General features: G+C 42.2%; 2 protein-coding genes across 2 annotated transcripts in view; both read left to right on the plus strand.

The window, feature by feature from the left end:
* The window catches only part of LOC143283558 (uncharacterized), a gene marked incomplete at its 3' end in the record, with an annotated part of 7,487 nt that extends 316 nt beyond the window's left edge, over positions 1-7,171 (plus strand). Inside the window, exon 2 of the mRNA XM_076589804.1 lies at positions 5,611-7,171. Within this exon, the coding sequence (XP_076445919.1) occupies positions 5,611-7,171 (1,561 nt within the window). The remainder of the gene's footprint in view (positions 1-5,610) is intronic.
* A 16-nt stretch (positions 7,172-7,187) lies between these two features.
* Positions 7,188-14,869, plus strand: part of LOC143283440 (mitogen-activated protein kinase kinase kinase 4-like) — a 49,189-nt gene continuing 41,507 nt past the window's right edge. The window contains exons 1-3 of the mRNA XM_076589678.1: positions 7,188-7,417; positions 11,981-12,145; positions 14,050-14,313. Coding sequence (XP_076445793.1) covers positions 7,274-7,417; positions 11,981-12,145; positions 14,050-14,313 — 573 coding nt within the window. The 5' untranslated portion in view covers positions 7,188-7,273. The remainder of the gene's footprint in view (positions 7,418-11,980; positions 12,146-14,049; positions 14,314-14,869) is intronic.

Genomic DNA, 14,869 nt, shown 5'->3' on the forward strand with positions numbered 1-14,869 from the left:
CGGTCACAATGCCTTTGTTGGCTCAAGTGGCTAACCGTGCAACTGTGCTTTGCAATGTTTTTTTTATCCCCTGCATCACGTTTTTCCTCATAAGCTTTCTTCTCAGTCCATATACGATTACTCGTGCTGCTTTATTTTGCAACGGTTTAGACTTTAGCCCCGATCCTCCGATTTCGTCGTGATAGCTTATCGTCGAATCACAAACTGATCTTCATCTCTGCACAGCTGAGTTACCCGCATTTTTTTTTTTTTTTTTTTCATCAAAAGACAGATGCAAGTAAAACGAAAGCAGTCCCTTACGAGTGATGTTTTTAAACCTGAATATTGAGGTGGTTCTTGACGCTGATGTCAGCAAGCTGTTTCCAATCTGACGTTCTTTAATTTTGTGCATAAGTTGACGGCGCAGTTTAAACAACACACCAAAAACAAAAACAGCAACAACAAAAAGACAAAACAAAGCAAAGCAAAACAAAACAAAACAAAAAATCAACAACAAACAAAGCAAAAACACAATCTAAGTTTAAAGATTGAAGAAGGGTAAGAGAAGGGAACTTGCAAAAGTTAATGCTTTCCATACCCTGCAGTTTTAATGTTACTAACAAGCTCTATGCGTTAGAAGAGGTACCCAGTCAGTATAAAATGTACACTATTTTTGTGTTTTTATTATAATGTGTACATATTTCCTGCTTGTTTTGAGAGAAAGTTAATTCCTTTATGAATTATGCTATATAACTTATAAGTATAATAGATTGTACAAAAGGAAAAGCCCACCCCAGTTCTGTTTTTCTCATGCACAGATTAGCATTGCTAGAAGTAGAACTGCATTTGCAAAGTTCTTCATGTTCAGTTATGTCCAAAAAACTCCCTCCTGATATGACATTAAGAAAATAAATTATGTTGAAACCACAAAAAAAGTTATTTATCAGGTTACTTTGAAATGGATTTTATTTTTTAATGTAAAAAGGACACCACTGTTGACAACATTTTGTATACTGACATTTGTGACAGGTCAGTTACCATCTGTGAACTGAAACACACACACACACACACACACACACACACACACACACACACACACACACACAGTGCAAGCACACACCTGACACATGCATACAGCATCACAGACGTATACCGATTGTCAAACATGGTGTCTTTAACTAAGTCCTTATCTCAGTGTGTAGAGCACTGTCTCTCACTCACTTGTAAAAACACCAACCCTACAATCGGTGACAGACCAAGACGCCCACACACAAAATTCACAAATGATAAAATGATATATTCTCAGAATGATTCTTACCTTTACTTTTTGCAAAATCTTTTGTGCTTACGTGCACCTCAATATTTGATTGATTGATTGATATGGATACTTCTGTTGCACCTGTTTGTACAGATAACAACAGTGCACATATCTGGTGTTATATATTGATAAATCTAATGGAACATAATCATAATGTGCTCTCTCCTCCATTACAGGTCATTAAGAACATAATTTTCAGCCTTGATATGGATATTTATTTAGCACATATCCTCGGTTGGAGACAAGCTCTAAATGCTTTATAAATTCTGTTCATTTGCACAACACACTGTCTACCTGGGTGGAGTCGACTGATGGTTGCCACTGTGCGCTCATCATTCGTTTCCTGTGTCATTCAATCAGATTTCAGGCACGCACACATACACGCTCAGACAGACATGTTACACTTTACGTGTATGACTGTTTTGTTTATTTACCCCACCATGTAGGCAGCCATACTCCATTTTCGGGGGTATGCATGCTGGATATGTTCATGTTTCCATAACCCACCGAACGCTGACATGGATTACAGGATCTTTAATGTGCATATTTGATCTTCTGCTTGCGTATGCACACGAAGGGGGTTCAGGCACTAGCAGGTCTGCATGTATGTTGACATGGGAGATTGGAAAAATCTCCACCCTTCACCCACCAAGCACCATTACCTTGCACCAGTATCATTACATGGTCGGCCGTCTTCTCACAGATCTGACATGAACTTGCACAGCAAACATTATCAGACAGGGAAGCATGCAGAGCAGATGAGTAGAGAAACCGACCAAATCTTGTTTGGCTTCCTTGTATTAGTTTTAGAGTTATGCATGCGTGTGAATGACTGGTGCGAAAGCGCTTTTAATTACACATACTTAACCGTGACCCAACTAGTGCAGACTCCGGCAGGGGTCTGACATTCCTGTCCTGTGCAAGTGGTGAATCAGCTGATGGAATTACACAGACACACAAAAAACAACTTGAATCATGAATGTCTCCATTACACCACTGCTTATGAAGAAGACATGGAACTAGCAGAGTGATCATCAGTTGCAGACAGCAAAGCATTGATTACTTTGATCCATTAAAAAAAAAACAACCCAACTTGGAATGGTTACTAGAAGACAATTGAGAATTTGCACTGAAGGTGTGATATGACTCACGTTTGACTGACTATGCTTGTGCTTATGACGTCATCATCAAAGAAATGAAAATGAACATGAAAAAAGCTGTTCAGACTGACACTCATCCATCTTAACTGGGAGTTTGGTCGTCAGTCTAGAGTAAAGGGGCTCAGTGAATGTTCAGTTTCATGCTCATGTCACTTCATTTTCAGTCACGTCATCCACACCTTGTCCCAATCATTAAATCTCAGCGTGTGAGTAGAGAAGGCTATTTTTTCTGATTTTTCTGTGTATAAAACGCATTGTGACACAATAGGTGGGCAATGGGAAACTCCGAAAGGCTGGAAAGCTTTTGGCTGTACATGTATGTATATATGTCTCTGGTATTATGAAATTTATTGATGTATTTGTGTTCTCGTACCCTGGTTTTGCTTTGACACCTTGAAACAAACTCCTACTCTTCATCTGTGATTGACAGGATTGAGAGTTTCCAAGATTCAAATTGAAAACAGTGATTGTTTATTTTTTATTTATTTATATCATTACAATTATACAAATATATTACTTAATTTATTTTGTTATTAAATGTTGTTGATCTTTTTTGTCTTTGTGCGCCATGTTATAATTGTGTTGCACACTGTGTATGGCATGTCCTTTAGTAAGGGGCTTGACCATTAGTTCATATAGGGGAATCAAAGTAATAGGATCATTGTTTTAGGTATACTGTCCTAATGAACTTAGAATGAATATGAGTCTAACTGTTCTGTATTGAATGTAGAATAGAGCACATTTTCCCATTTTGATTTTCAGTGTATTGCTTTGTGTATTTCTCATCGAAGAATTAAAAAAAAAAAAAAAAAAAGTCTTTAAATTTGATGCCCAGTTATGTATATATAAGTCTGAAAAAATGCTTCACTATAGACTATTTGCCCCTCGACAACATTTTAGGATTTTTCACAAAATTGTCCACGTCATTTCAGGATTTTTTTTTACAGAATTGTCCACGTTTTCAGGATTTTTCACAGTTCTGTTTTAAAGTTGATGTGTCCAAACAGCCACCAGTCAGAAAGCTTGATATATCTTCTTTCATTATCTGTGAAGAGCAACAGCCAGTGACGCTTTGTATCGTATTGAATGTTCATTGTCAGTGCCTCTAGACAATGCTTTCAAAATGGCAGACGATGAATCACAACCTAGCCATTGTTGTTTGAAACAGTAGCGTGTTGTTGCATGAACCTTATGTGAATTTGTCACTCAGGATGTTGCAGAAGTTTTACAAGTCATTGAAGATGAAGTTAGTGTTTGTGGCGACAAAATCATGTCCCATCAGATGTTTCGCTTGATGAGAATGGAAGTGAGAGTGATGATTTGCAGGGAGGTGAAGGGTTTGGGTAGTTGATATGAGTACCTATATAGCGCCAGTCCTCAGCCGGAGACCATGCTCTAAGCCCTTTCCAAACACGGAGTCATTTTCACAACAGTCTGCCTGCCTGGGTAGAGCTGGCTGACAGCAGCCATTAGGCGCTCGTCATTTGTTTCCTGTGTCATTCAATCAGGTTTCAGTTACACACACTTGCACACTCATACAAACATGTAACATTTTATGTGCATGACCGTTATGTTCAAATTACCCTGCCACATAGGCAGCCATACTCCAGGGGAGTGCGTGGTGGGTATGTTCTTGTTTCCATAACCCACCGAATGCTGACATGGAGTACAGGATCTTGTATGTGTGTATTTGATCTGCGTGCATATACACAAGAAGGGGGTTCACTCCGTTCAGGCACTAACAGGTTTGCACACAGGTTGACCTGGGAGATCAGAAAGATCTGCACCCTTTACCCACCGGGCGCCATAGCTGAGATTCAAATCTGGGACCCTCAGATTGAAAGTCCAACGGGTGTAGTGCTAGATCTTGCAAGAAAAGGAGAGAGAGCGCAATGTGAGGTCACGAATAGCTGTGGTTGACCCAGAGATGAAAAAAAGACTAACCATCCATTATTCAGGGCAAGAGGAATGTGGCAGAATGGTTAAGAAGCTCAGCTGCCAATACAGAGAGTCAGTAGAAAAATCAGAGTGTCATGTCTTTCGGATGAGACCATAAACCGAGGTCCCGTGTGCAGCGTGCACTTGGTGCACTGAAAAAAACCCTCTTGGCATCAAGAGTGTTGTCCTCTGGCAAAATCATGTGAAAACGAAAAAAAGAAATCCACTCTGATAGGTACACAAAATATATTTATAAGCATGCACTCAAGGCCTGACAAACTCATTGGGTTATGCTGCTGTCAGGCATCTGCCTAGAAGATATGGTGTAGTGTATATGGATTTGTCTGAACACAGTGATGCCTCATTGAGAAACTGAAACAGAAGCTATTCAGGGCACGGAGGGAAAGAGACCTTGATGAAGGGCATGGAACAATTTCAAGCGTTCCATGAATATGGATAGGTCTGCATGATTTTCAAAAAACACATTTGCATTGCTCAAAGAAGGGGATCACATGTTGCCTGCAGGTGAAAATCTGAACTGAACATACCACCTCCCTCCCCACTCGTGCACTGTGTGCTAACTGGGTCACTGTGGCACAGGCAGGTGTGGCATGTGAAGGACATGTGTGTGTGCATGTGTTTGTGTGTGTGTGTGTGTGTGATTTCAATGTTCTAGAAAAAAAATGCTAAAAGAAACAATTTGCAAACTACATATCTACTGCGGTTGCCAAGAAATTTGAGTGACTGATGGGTTGAAAATGTGTAGAAGACCAGAACTTTAGATTACAAATCATGGTTCTATCTGTACATAAGTTACGGTGACACATAGTATTTAGTTTTCAAGTATTTTCAGCTGTTTTACTAATGATCTATGAAATATGTTCAGAAGTATGTGAGTATGTAAAAAAAAAGTCACAGGGGATTTCTGAAAAAAACAAAAAACAAACAAAAAAAACCCCACCAAAAAGCCACTGACGTGACTGAGTGAGAATCTAACAAGACAATCATTTAATTAAATCTATATTCTGAGAAAACAACAGTATGTATTCAAGGATTTGTCAGTATCTTGTTAGCTGTGAACTGACTGGGAATTCATTTCAAATTGTACTGAGTATATTTTAACAATTTTGTTCGTTTATTTGTCAGTTAAAAAAACACTTACTTGCTTTGACATTGTTATTGTAATTTGTAATTGTGTGTGCATGTGTCCATCAGGCACCACCACCAGCACCATCATGCCTATGACGATCATCTCTCACCCCCATCGGGCGAGGACTACTACGACTATGTTGAAGCTCAGATTGAGTATGAAGAAGACGACAGGGAACCTGAGAGCTTAGGTTCTCGGTATGGAGTCACCCCTCCGCTGCCCAGAGTTTCTAAACGAGAGAAGGAGCGTCAGGCTAGTGCAACCAGAGGGAGTTACATGAAACGCTCCAGCAGAGAGAACAAAGACTACAATTCGAGGCGCAAGAGCCAACCTCGCTCCGTTCTGAATGTGATTAAAGATGCCCATCAAGGGGACCCCACTCTGTGTAAGTTGAGTGGGTTTGATTCTGACGATAACATAGACCCAGAAACTCTTCGCGAGAAGAGAGAGAAACGAAAAAAGGACTCCCGTGAGTTGAAGAAGCAGACCAAATCCCGTGAACTGGACCGTTCCATGAAGCGAATGTCGGACGACTTCACGGGGCTGGACGTGGGCAGTATGACACAGGTGCCATTGGAGTCGTCTGGACGGTTCTCCCACCTGATGGCCAAGCCGGTCATGGCCATCAGCGCTGACAGTCACACGCGGCGCCAGTGGACGGAGCCCCCAGACTGCCCTGCGGACCGCAAGCAGTTCTCACAGACGTTCGGTCTGCTGATCAAGCTGGGCACGCAGGCCAAGATGGACAAGGAGAGGAAGCTGGCTTCCTACAGCAAGCGACAGATGTCCAGTGAGGTGGAGCAGTGGAAGTCCCAGCAGATGGACTACATGTGGATCGAGCTCAACGCCTATCTACACGGCTGCTCCCCAGAGGATGAGCAGAAGTCGCTCACGGAGAAGAGGAACGAGGTGGAGAAGGTTCTCACGGACATCATCAACTTCCAGTTCCATCAGTGCAAGTTGGCCGACGTGCCGGATGAGTGTAGTAATAGTTCTTGTGTGGATCGTGATGTGTACAAAACTGATGCTTGGGGTAAAGGTGTGAGAGTGAGTGAGATTACCTCGGATGTTTGTGTGACCCCCTCAGCTGTCGGTCGGACTAGCCCAGAAGAAGAAAACATTGGTGCAGTGGGCAGTGAAGGGGGTTGTTGTCTCAGTGTGAATTTGGACGAGGATGTGTCCGCCTCATTTCATGATGTGGTCCTGACGGCCAGCATGGTGGAGCTGCAGCAGGAGGCGCTGGTGGAGGTGCAGAAACTGCTGGACCGCCTGGACGCCTGCGAGCGCCTGTACCCCACGATGAGGCAGATCGCCAACGACTACCCTGCGTACGGGGACTCCAACTTCGTGCGGCGCGTCAAGTGTCTGAACCTCTGGCTGAACATCACCTGCGACCTGTGCCACAAGCTCAAACTGTTTGGCCGCATCATTGGTGCGGAGGAGCACCGCATCGAGTGGCCAGTCATCAAGTTCGACTTCCCCTTCCCTCGCCACAACGACTCCGACCACATGCGGCGCCCCAGTGTGCCCAACATCATGGAGAACAGGGACACTTCCGACAGCGAAGTGGAAGACGACGATGACAGTGACGACGGTGGGGAGGAGGAGGAGGACAGTGTGGCGGAAGCGGACCGGGGGAGGGGCAGTGCCCGCTTCCTGTCCCCCACCAAGCAGGTGAAGTTCACCTTTGGGTCAGACAGTGCCACCTCCTCGCGAGACACCAGTCCCATGCAGCGAGGGAACGCGGTGCTGGCGGAGCCGGCTTCACCCATCGGCACCAGCACGCCCCACCGTAGCTCGCGTAGCAGCATGGGGTCCTTTGCCAGTGGGACGACGCTATCCAGAGCTTCCAGCGATGTCAGTTTGGATGGGGTGAGTGAGGAATACTTGTACGTGTGTATGGTGTAGATGTTCATGTCGTGTTTATTGCTGTGTATCAGTCTGTGAATTTCATACAGTGTTATCTTAGTGATACAGTTATTCTATAAGTTTTTGTGAACTGGAATACATGTATTTAACAGTATCATATAACAAGGTTAGTTTTCCTATAAGTTCTAGTGAACTGGAATGTATTTAACATTATCATGCAGCTGAACAAGGCCTCCATCGCTCACTGGTGGTGTATATTAATTATTATTGTATGGAAATTTTGTGTATATTATTATAAATGCAGACTTTCACTCCTTTTCATTCTAAATTCTTTGAAATACTTCAGGTGAAATACTTCAGGGCTTTAGATTGATGCCACACCAGGGCCATTGATGTTGGCATAAACTCCATTGCTCACTGGTGGTGTATATTAATTATTGTACGGAAATTTTGTGTATATTATATAATAAATGCAGACTTTCACTCCTTTTCATTCTAAATTCTTTGAAATACTTCAGGTGAAATACTTCAGGGCTTTATATTTATGCCACACCAGGGCCATTGATGTTTGGCATAAACTGATAAAAGGGGCCTGTTAGTGCTGTTGCAGTGTTGGGCATGCACATCCTTGTCACCCACTCAGAAAAGAACTTTGGCTCATTTCATTGTGTTCTCACCCCTCACTTTCAGTTGTCAGTAATCATGTGGCCCCCTGGTTTTTTCCCGTCAGTCTGAAGCTTGTAACCTTTCTGTCTGTCTGTCTCTTTTTTTTCTCTTTGTGTGTGTGTGTGTGTGTCACTGTGTGTGTGTGTGTGTGTGTGTTCTTTAGTTTAGCGTCTTTTCACTGTCAGTGATATTAGACGTTTAAACAAAAAAAAAGGGGGGGTTGGGGGAGCATGGGGGGAGGGAGGTGGGGCGTGTGTGGGGGGGGGGGGGGGGGGGGGGGAGAAAAAAGGTAAACTAGAAAACTACCGTAAAATGTATAACTAACATACAAAATTTACATTTAACAGTAACAATTCAGTAATAATAATGATAATAATCAGAAACCATTAACACAATTCTGAGGTGCATTAAAGGAGTGTAGAAATCGGGCTATGAACTAAGTGTGTGTCTGTGTGTGTGTGTGTGTGTGTCTGGCTCTCTGGCTGTGTGTGCTTACACAGTGTTTGAGACAGTGTATTTGTGTGCTCACACACACAGACATGCATGCATGCATGCACGCACGCACGCACGCACGCACACACACACGCACACACATGTCCACACACAATCCAACAAAAGAGGAGCATGAGAAAGTGAGATGAATGTTGATTTGCAATAATGGAGGATACTAGTAGGTAGTAGGCCTCCTTCGGTCATGGCTGACCATGGATAGAGTATATCCGAGGATACTCATGGCCTTGCTTCGCTGACGAAGATCTAGGAAGGGCGTTGTCCACGTCTGATGCAGGCACGCTCATGGCTGACAAGGCCAATGCGGGAAAAGCAGAGTCGGCCGCAGCGGTTGCAAGGGAAAGTCTGGTCTGGGTTCGCGGCTGCAGCGTCGTGGTTCTTCCTCCTTCTGCGTTTGTCCTCAAGGCTGGCCCTGCGGTTGTTTTCGAAGGAGGAGACAGCTTGGTGGATGGTGCGTCGCCAGGTCTCTCGATCAGCGGCTACTGCGGACCACTGGCGATGGTCAATGTGACAGGCACCGAGAGCTTTCTTCAAGGAGTCTTTGTATCTCTTCTTGGGTGCTCCTCTGTCACGGTGGCCAGTGGACAGTTCGCCATACAGCGCGATCTTGGGCAGGCGGTGGTCCTCCATCCTGGACACGTGCCCTGCCCAACGTAGCTGGGTCTTTAGCAGCACTGCCTCGATGCTGATAGTCTTTGCCTGCTCCAGGACCTCGACATTTGTGATGTAGTCACTCCAGTGGATGCTGAGGATGGTGCGAAGGCAGCGCATACTACATTACTGGTAAATATACAGTAGGAAGATAAGGTTCTGGGGTAAACCAGTGAAGGGGAAGTTGATTCCTGCACAGATAGCATAAGTGTATTGTCTGTGCAATACGTAAAACTAAAGGGGAAGTTAATTCCCCTGCATGATCTACTAATCTGGATCTAAATTTAGCCAGTAAAATCTGTGCAATACTTTTGAGAAAAAAGTGACTTTCATAGAAAAGTTTGTTGTCAGTGTGGCCCAGTAGAGAGGAAGTAATACTCCTCTGGTAGAGAACATCTGTTTTTTTTTTTGTCTTTTTTTTTTCTTTATGGTTTTGGGTTTTTTTTCTCTCTAAAACTATTCAACTACTCCAGAAAGGTTTCCCTGTTTTTGAATATAAAATGCATGAAAAATGATTTTTTTTTTTTTGGCAGTCTTGGAAAAAAGGGAAGTAAAGTATTTATAACTTTTTAAATAAAGATATATGGAGATTTTTTTTAGCTCAGTAGTGCAAATGGGTTTCCCCCATCCCCACCCCAGCATTATGCAGAGAGATCTGTGGGTTCTGACTAAATCAGTAAATGAGTGTATGATGCCCTCTTCTTGGTTTTTTTTTTTTTTTTTTGCTGCCTAACTTAAAAGTTTTTTTTTTTAAATGATGTCAAATTTCTTAATATGATCTCAGACCTGTACAGACCTTCGGAAACTGGACACCTAATAGTTATTTGTCAGGAGAAGAACTGTCATAATGTTTTACTTTTAGTCAGATACATGTGTCTTTTTATTTTTTGAGTGTCATGTTATTTAATGATCTGCATTCCTGTCCCATCCACATCCATACACAGTGTGTGTGGAATTATCAGAAGTGAGGTTAAAAACGTTTTTTTCTGTTTTGGTTTTCAATATGATCCATAATCAGTTTACATTGATTGAAATTTGAATTGAAGTATTCTTTTCTTTCTTTATCAAATTGTAAAATAGAATTTTGGAATGAGCAAAATGAAGTCTATGATGATTTATCAGATTTATGAATTAAATGGATATCATTTTCAGCAGCAAGATTTGTCTTGATTTTAAGGAGAAAGATTGGGATGTCTTTACAATATTGTTGATAACTTGTTCAGATTCAGAGATTGCTTCCAAAAAGCTGTTTTTTCTTTAACAAGATTGTGTGATTATGAACAGTAATTGTGTGTATCATTGTATGTATGTATGTGTGTGTGTGTGTGTGTGTGTGTGTGTGTGTGTGTGTGTGTATAAAATATAATAAACTGAATCATTGAATGTGAATTACATTTTTTTTAATAACACACACGCATGCACACACACACACACACACACACACACACACACACACACACACACACACACAGATACACGCACACATGCATGCACACTCACAGTCACAGACACACACACACACACACACACACACACACACACACACACACGTGTGTGTTCAGTTGGGGAAATGTCCTGTTATGATGTTCAGTGTTGGAATCTGCTGTGTGTGTACAGTTGTGATGTTAAGCAATGTTGTGTGTGTGTACAGTTAGGGAGATATAATCATATATGTTAAGCAATGGAATCTGTTGTATATGTCTACAGTTGGGGAGATGTCAAGAGATGGAATCTATTGTGTGTGTAGAGTTGGGTAGATGTTTAGTGATGGAATCTGTTGTGTGTCTACAGTTGCGGAGATGTTGAGTGATGGCTTCTGTTGTGTGTGTGCAGTTTTGGAGATGTTACCAGTTACGCGATGGAATCTGTTGTGTGTCTACAGTTAGGGAGATGTTCAGCAATGGAATCTGTTGTGCATGTCTGAAGTTTGGGAGATGTTAAGTGATGGAATCTGTTGTGTGTGTACAGTTGGGAAGATGTTCAGCAATGGAATCTGTGTATTTTTTGTTGGGTAGATATTCAGTGATGTAATCTGTTGTATGTGTACTGTTGTGGAGATACTAAGCAGTGGCATCTGTTGTGTGTGTACAGTTGGGAAGATGTTAAGCGATGGAATCTGTTGTGTGTGTACAGACTACTGTTAAGTTTTTCACTTTTTTCAGGGATGGAATCTTTTGTGTATCCCTGTGTTTCTAACAGTTGAGGATATGTGGAGTGTTGGTACCGAGGCAACGCATGTGTTTAGGAAGCAAGAGAATCCGAGCACACTTGCCAGTATTTTCTTCTGCTCCACTAGAACTTGAGTGGTGATCTGGACACTAGTCATTTGGATGAGACGATAAACTCAGGTCTTGTGTGCAGCATGCATTTAGTGCACATAAAAAAACAAAAAAAAACACGGCAACAAGAGGATTATCCCTGGCAAAATTCTTTTTAAGAAAACCAAACACTTGGACAGGAAAACATACTCTTGCAGGCAGACAAAAAATGGCTCTCTCATGCGCTCTCCCTGGGGAGAGCAGCCTGAATTTCATACAAGGAAACTTTGTATGATTTAAAAGTAATACAATACAAATAAATACATATGTGTTGTATTACTCTTTTCACTCAAATTGTGTATTTAAATATGCAATGCAATACAATACAGTAAAGCGCAACGTAAAGCAACACAACACAACACAACACAATGTTCATTGATGGAATCCGTTGTGAACACATGTATCACATACGTGTGCACAGTTGGGGCGGTGTGCGGCGTACAGACACTACGTGGACAAGTGCCTGAAGAAGATGGGCATGAAGAGGCTGGTGCTGCGCCTGAGGGACATCTTCAACTGCACGCTACAACGTGCCAAGGAGGCCCTGGAGAGCCCCAGCAGACACCTCCAGACCGACCTCAGAAGGGTAGGGCCACCTTTGGTTGTTGTTGGGGTTTGTTTTTGTTTTTTTTTTGTATACTTTTTTGACTCACTTGTGTAAACAAAGTGAGTCTATGTTTTAACCGGTGTTCGGTTGTCTGTGTGTGTGTGTCTGTGTGTCCGTGGTAAACTTTAACATTGACATTTTCTCTGCAAATACTTTGTCAGTTGACAACAAATTTGGCATAAAAATAGGAAAAATTCAGTTCTTTCCAGTCATCTTGTTTAAAACAATATTGCACCTCTGGGATGGGCACAAAAAAAAAAAAAAAGAAGCCTAATTATATGCAAACTGCATTTACTGTTATATAAATTATATTTTTTGTATTCTCTAAACTTGGCACTTTGACCTCTTATTCTGACACAACAACAAGAGGAGTCATTATTATCATTTTTTGTTCAAACAGGAACTTCTTTTGCTAAGCATGGAGTTTTTATTTATTTTGCAAACGTTTTGGTGCAGATAGTAAAAAAGGGAAATTACTCTGTAATTAATGCTAGGGGACTTAATTTATCACAAGTGAGTCTTGAAGGCCTTGCCTCTCTTGTCTTTTTTTTTTTTTTAAACCCTATACTGCTCCATACTGATCTCCAAAGGGTATGGAAAAATTATTTTAAAACCCCCAAAAAACCTTTGATTGCTCCAGACTGATCTCAGAATGGTATGGTAATCTTATATTATTATTATTATGTTATTATTATTATTATTTATCAACTTTTCATTGCTCCAGACTAATCTCGAAAGGGTATGGCAAATTATTATTATATATATTTTTTTATCAACCTTTGTTTGCTCCAGACTGTTCCTAAAAGGATGTGGTGATCTTTTTATTCACCCTTGTCTGCTCCATACTGATCTCTAAAGAGTACTGCAATCTTTAAAAAAAATAAAAAAATTTTAACCCTTGATTGCTAGACTGGTCTCAAAAGGGTAGGGCAACCTTTTTTTTTAAATTCATTTTATTTATTATATTTTGGATTTAACCCTGACTGCTGCAGAGTATGGCGATCTCTTTTTTTTTTTTGATTCTTTATTTTTCAACGCCCTTGTCTGCTCCAGACTGATATCAAAAGAAGGGTATGGCAACCTTTTTTTCCCTTTTTTTTTAAACTTTAATTTTTTTAACTCTTGGTTGCTCCAGACTGTTCTCAAAAGAGGTAGGGCGACCTTCTTTTTTTTTTCTTTTTTTTCCTTTTAATCCTGACTGATTTACGTCTGTCCCTCTGAGTGATGCCAGTCCACTGACATTGTATACATTCTGTCCTGCACCCTCTGCTCCAAATTGTATGTGGGGGAGACCTACTGTTCTTTGGGCGAGCGCTTCTCTGAACACCTGAGGTCGATGAAGCTAGGCTACAACAATCCTATCAGCCAGCATTTTACTGGCCCACACCACAGCTTCACCCATGCAAGAATCTCAGCTGTGTGGCAGAACCCCAGTGACAGCACGTACAGAAAGTACATGGAGAGCTGCGTCATTGACCGCTTGGGGACCGCACAGCCGAGTGGATTGAACGTCAGTCACTGACGTCTAGCGCCTGGGCCCTTCTGCCTTGATCTCTCTGTCCTTATTCTTTCTTTACCTCCTATCCCTCTTTTTAGAAGCAATATATATGTGTATGCAATTTTTGTGTGTGGGTGTGAGTGAGTGAGTGAGTACGTATGGCACTGAATGGTGATCAGTAAGTGTTTAGTGTGCATGGCCCATCAAAACAGAAAGTAGTGAGATGTCATCACCCTTTCCTCACATGGGCTTTCCTATTCACACTGTCCTCTTCTCATCACTTGACAACGGGCCTATGGTCCGAAACGTCGTGTCAAAACAAAAGAGGATTCAACTACCACCCAAAAGGTTTTTATAAACTTTAGTTTTTTTGTCTGTCCCTCAGTATCCTTCGGACGACGCGGGTCTCCATGAGAACGAGATGGCGTCATCGCCCTCGCTGGGTCAGGCCCGCCTGTACTTCGGCCGCAGCACCAGCCTGTCGGAGCACGGCGAGTGGTCGCAAGAGTTCCGGCGCATGGGGCTGCCCTCCTTCCGCCCCACCTACCTCTTCCTGGTTCGAGTCCCGCTGGACATTGTGCACGAGTGTCTCCGCCTGCGTCTGGAGCAGCGGCCCCAGGGGGACCCGTCGTTCTTGAGTATACGACAGGTTAGGGGTTGGTGGATGGTGGATTTTAAATTTTTGTGGTGGATGGTGGATTTTAAATGTTTGTGTGTCTTTGTGGGTGGTGGATGGTGGATTTTAAATGATTGTGTGGGTGGTGGATTTTAAATGTTTGTGTGTCTGTGTGGGTGGGTGGATGGTGGATTTTAAATGTTTGTGTGTCTGGGTGGGTGGGTGGATGGTGGATTTTTAATGTTTGTGTGGGTGGTGGATGGTGGATTTTAAATGTTTGTGTGTATGTGTGGATGGTGGATTTTAAATGTTTGTGTGTCTGTGTGGGTGGGTGAATGGTGGATTTTAAATGTTTGTGTGGGTGGTGGAAGGTGGATTTTAAATGTTTGTGTGGGTGGTGGATGGTGCATTTTAAAATGTTTTTGTGTCTGTGTGGGTGGGTGGATGGTGGATTTTAAATGTTTGTGTGTCTGTGTGGGTGGGTGGATGGTGGATTTTAAATGTTTGTGTGGGTGGGTGGATGGTGGATTTTAAATGTTTGTGTGTCTGTGTGGGTGGTGGATGGTGGATTTTAAATGTTTGTGTGTCT

This window comes from Babylonia areolata, chromosome 6 (genome assembly GCF_041734735.1).
Source record: "Babylonia areolata isolate BAREFJ2019XMU chromosome 6, ASM4173473v1, whole genome shotgun sequence".
Taxonomy (NCBI): domain Eukaryota; kingdom Metazoa; phylum Mollusca; class Gastropoda; order Neogastropoda; family Buccinidae; genus Babylonia; species Babylonia areolata.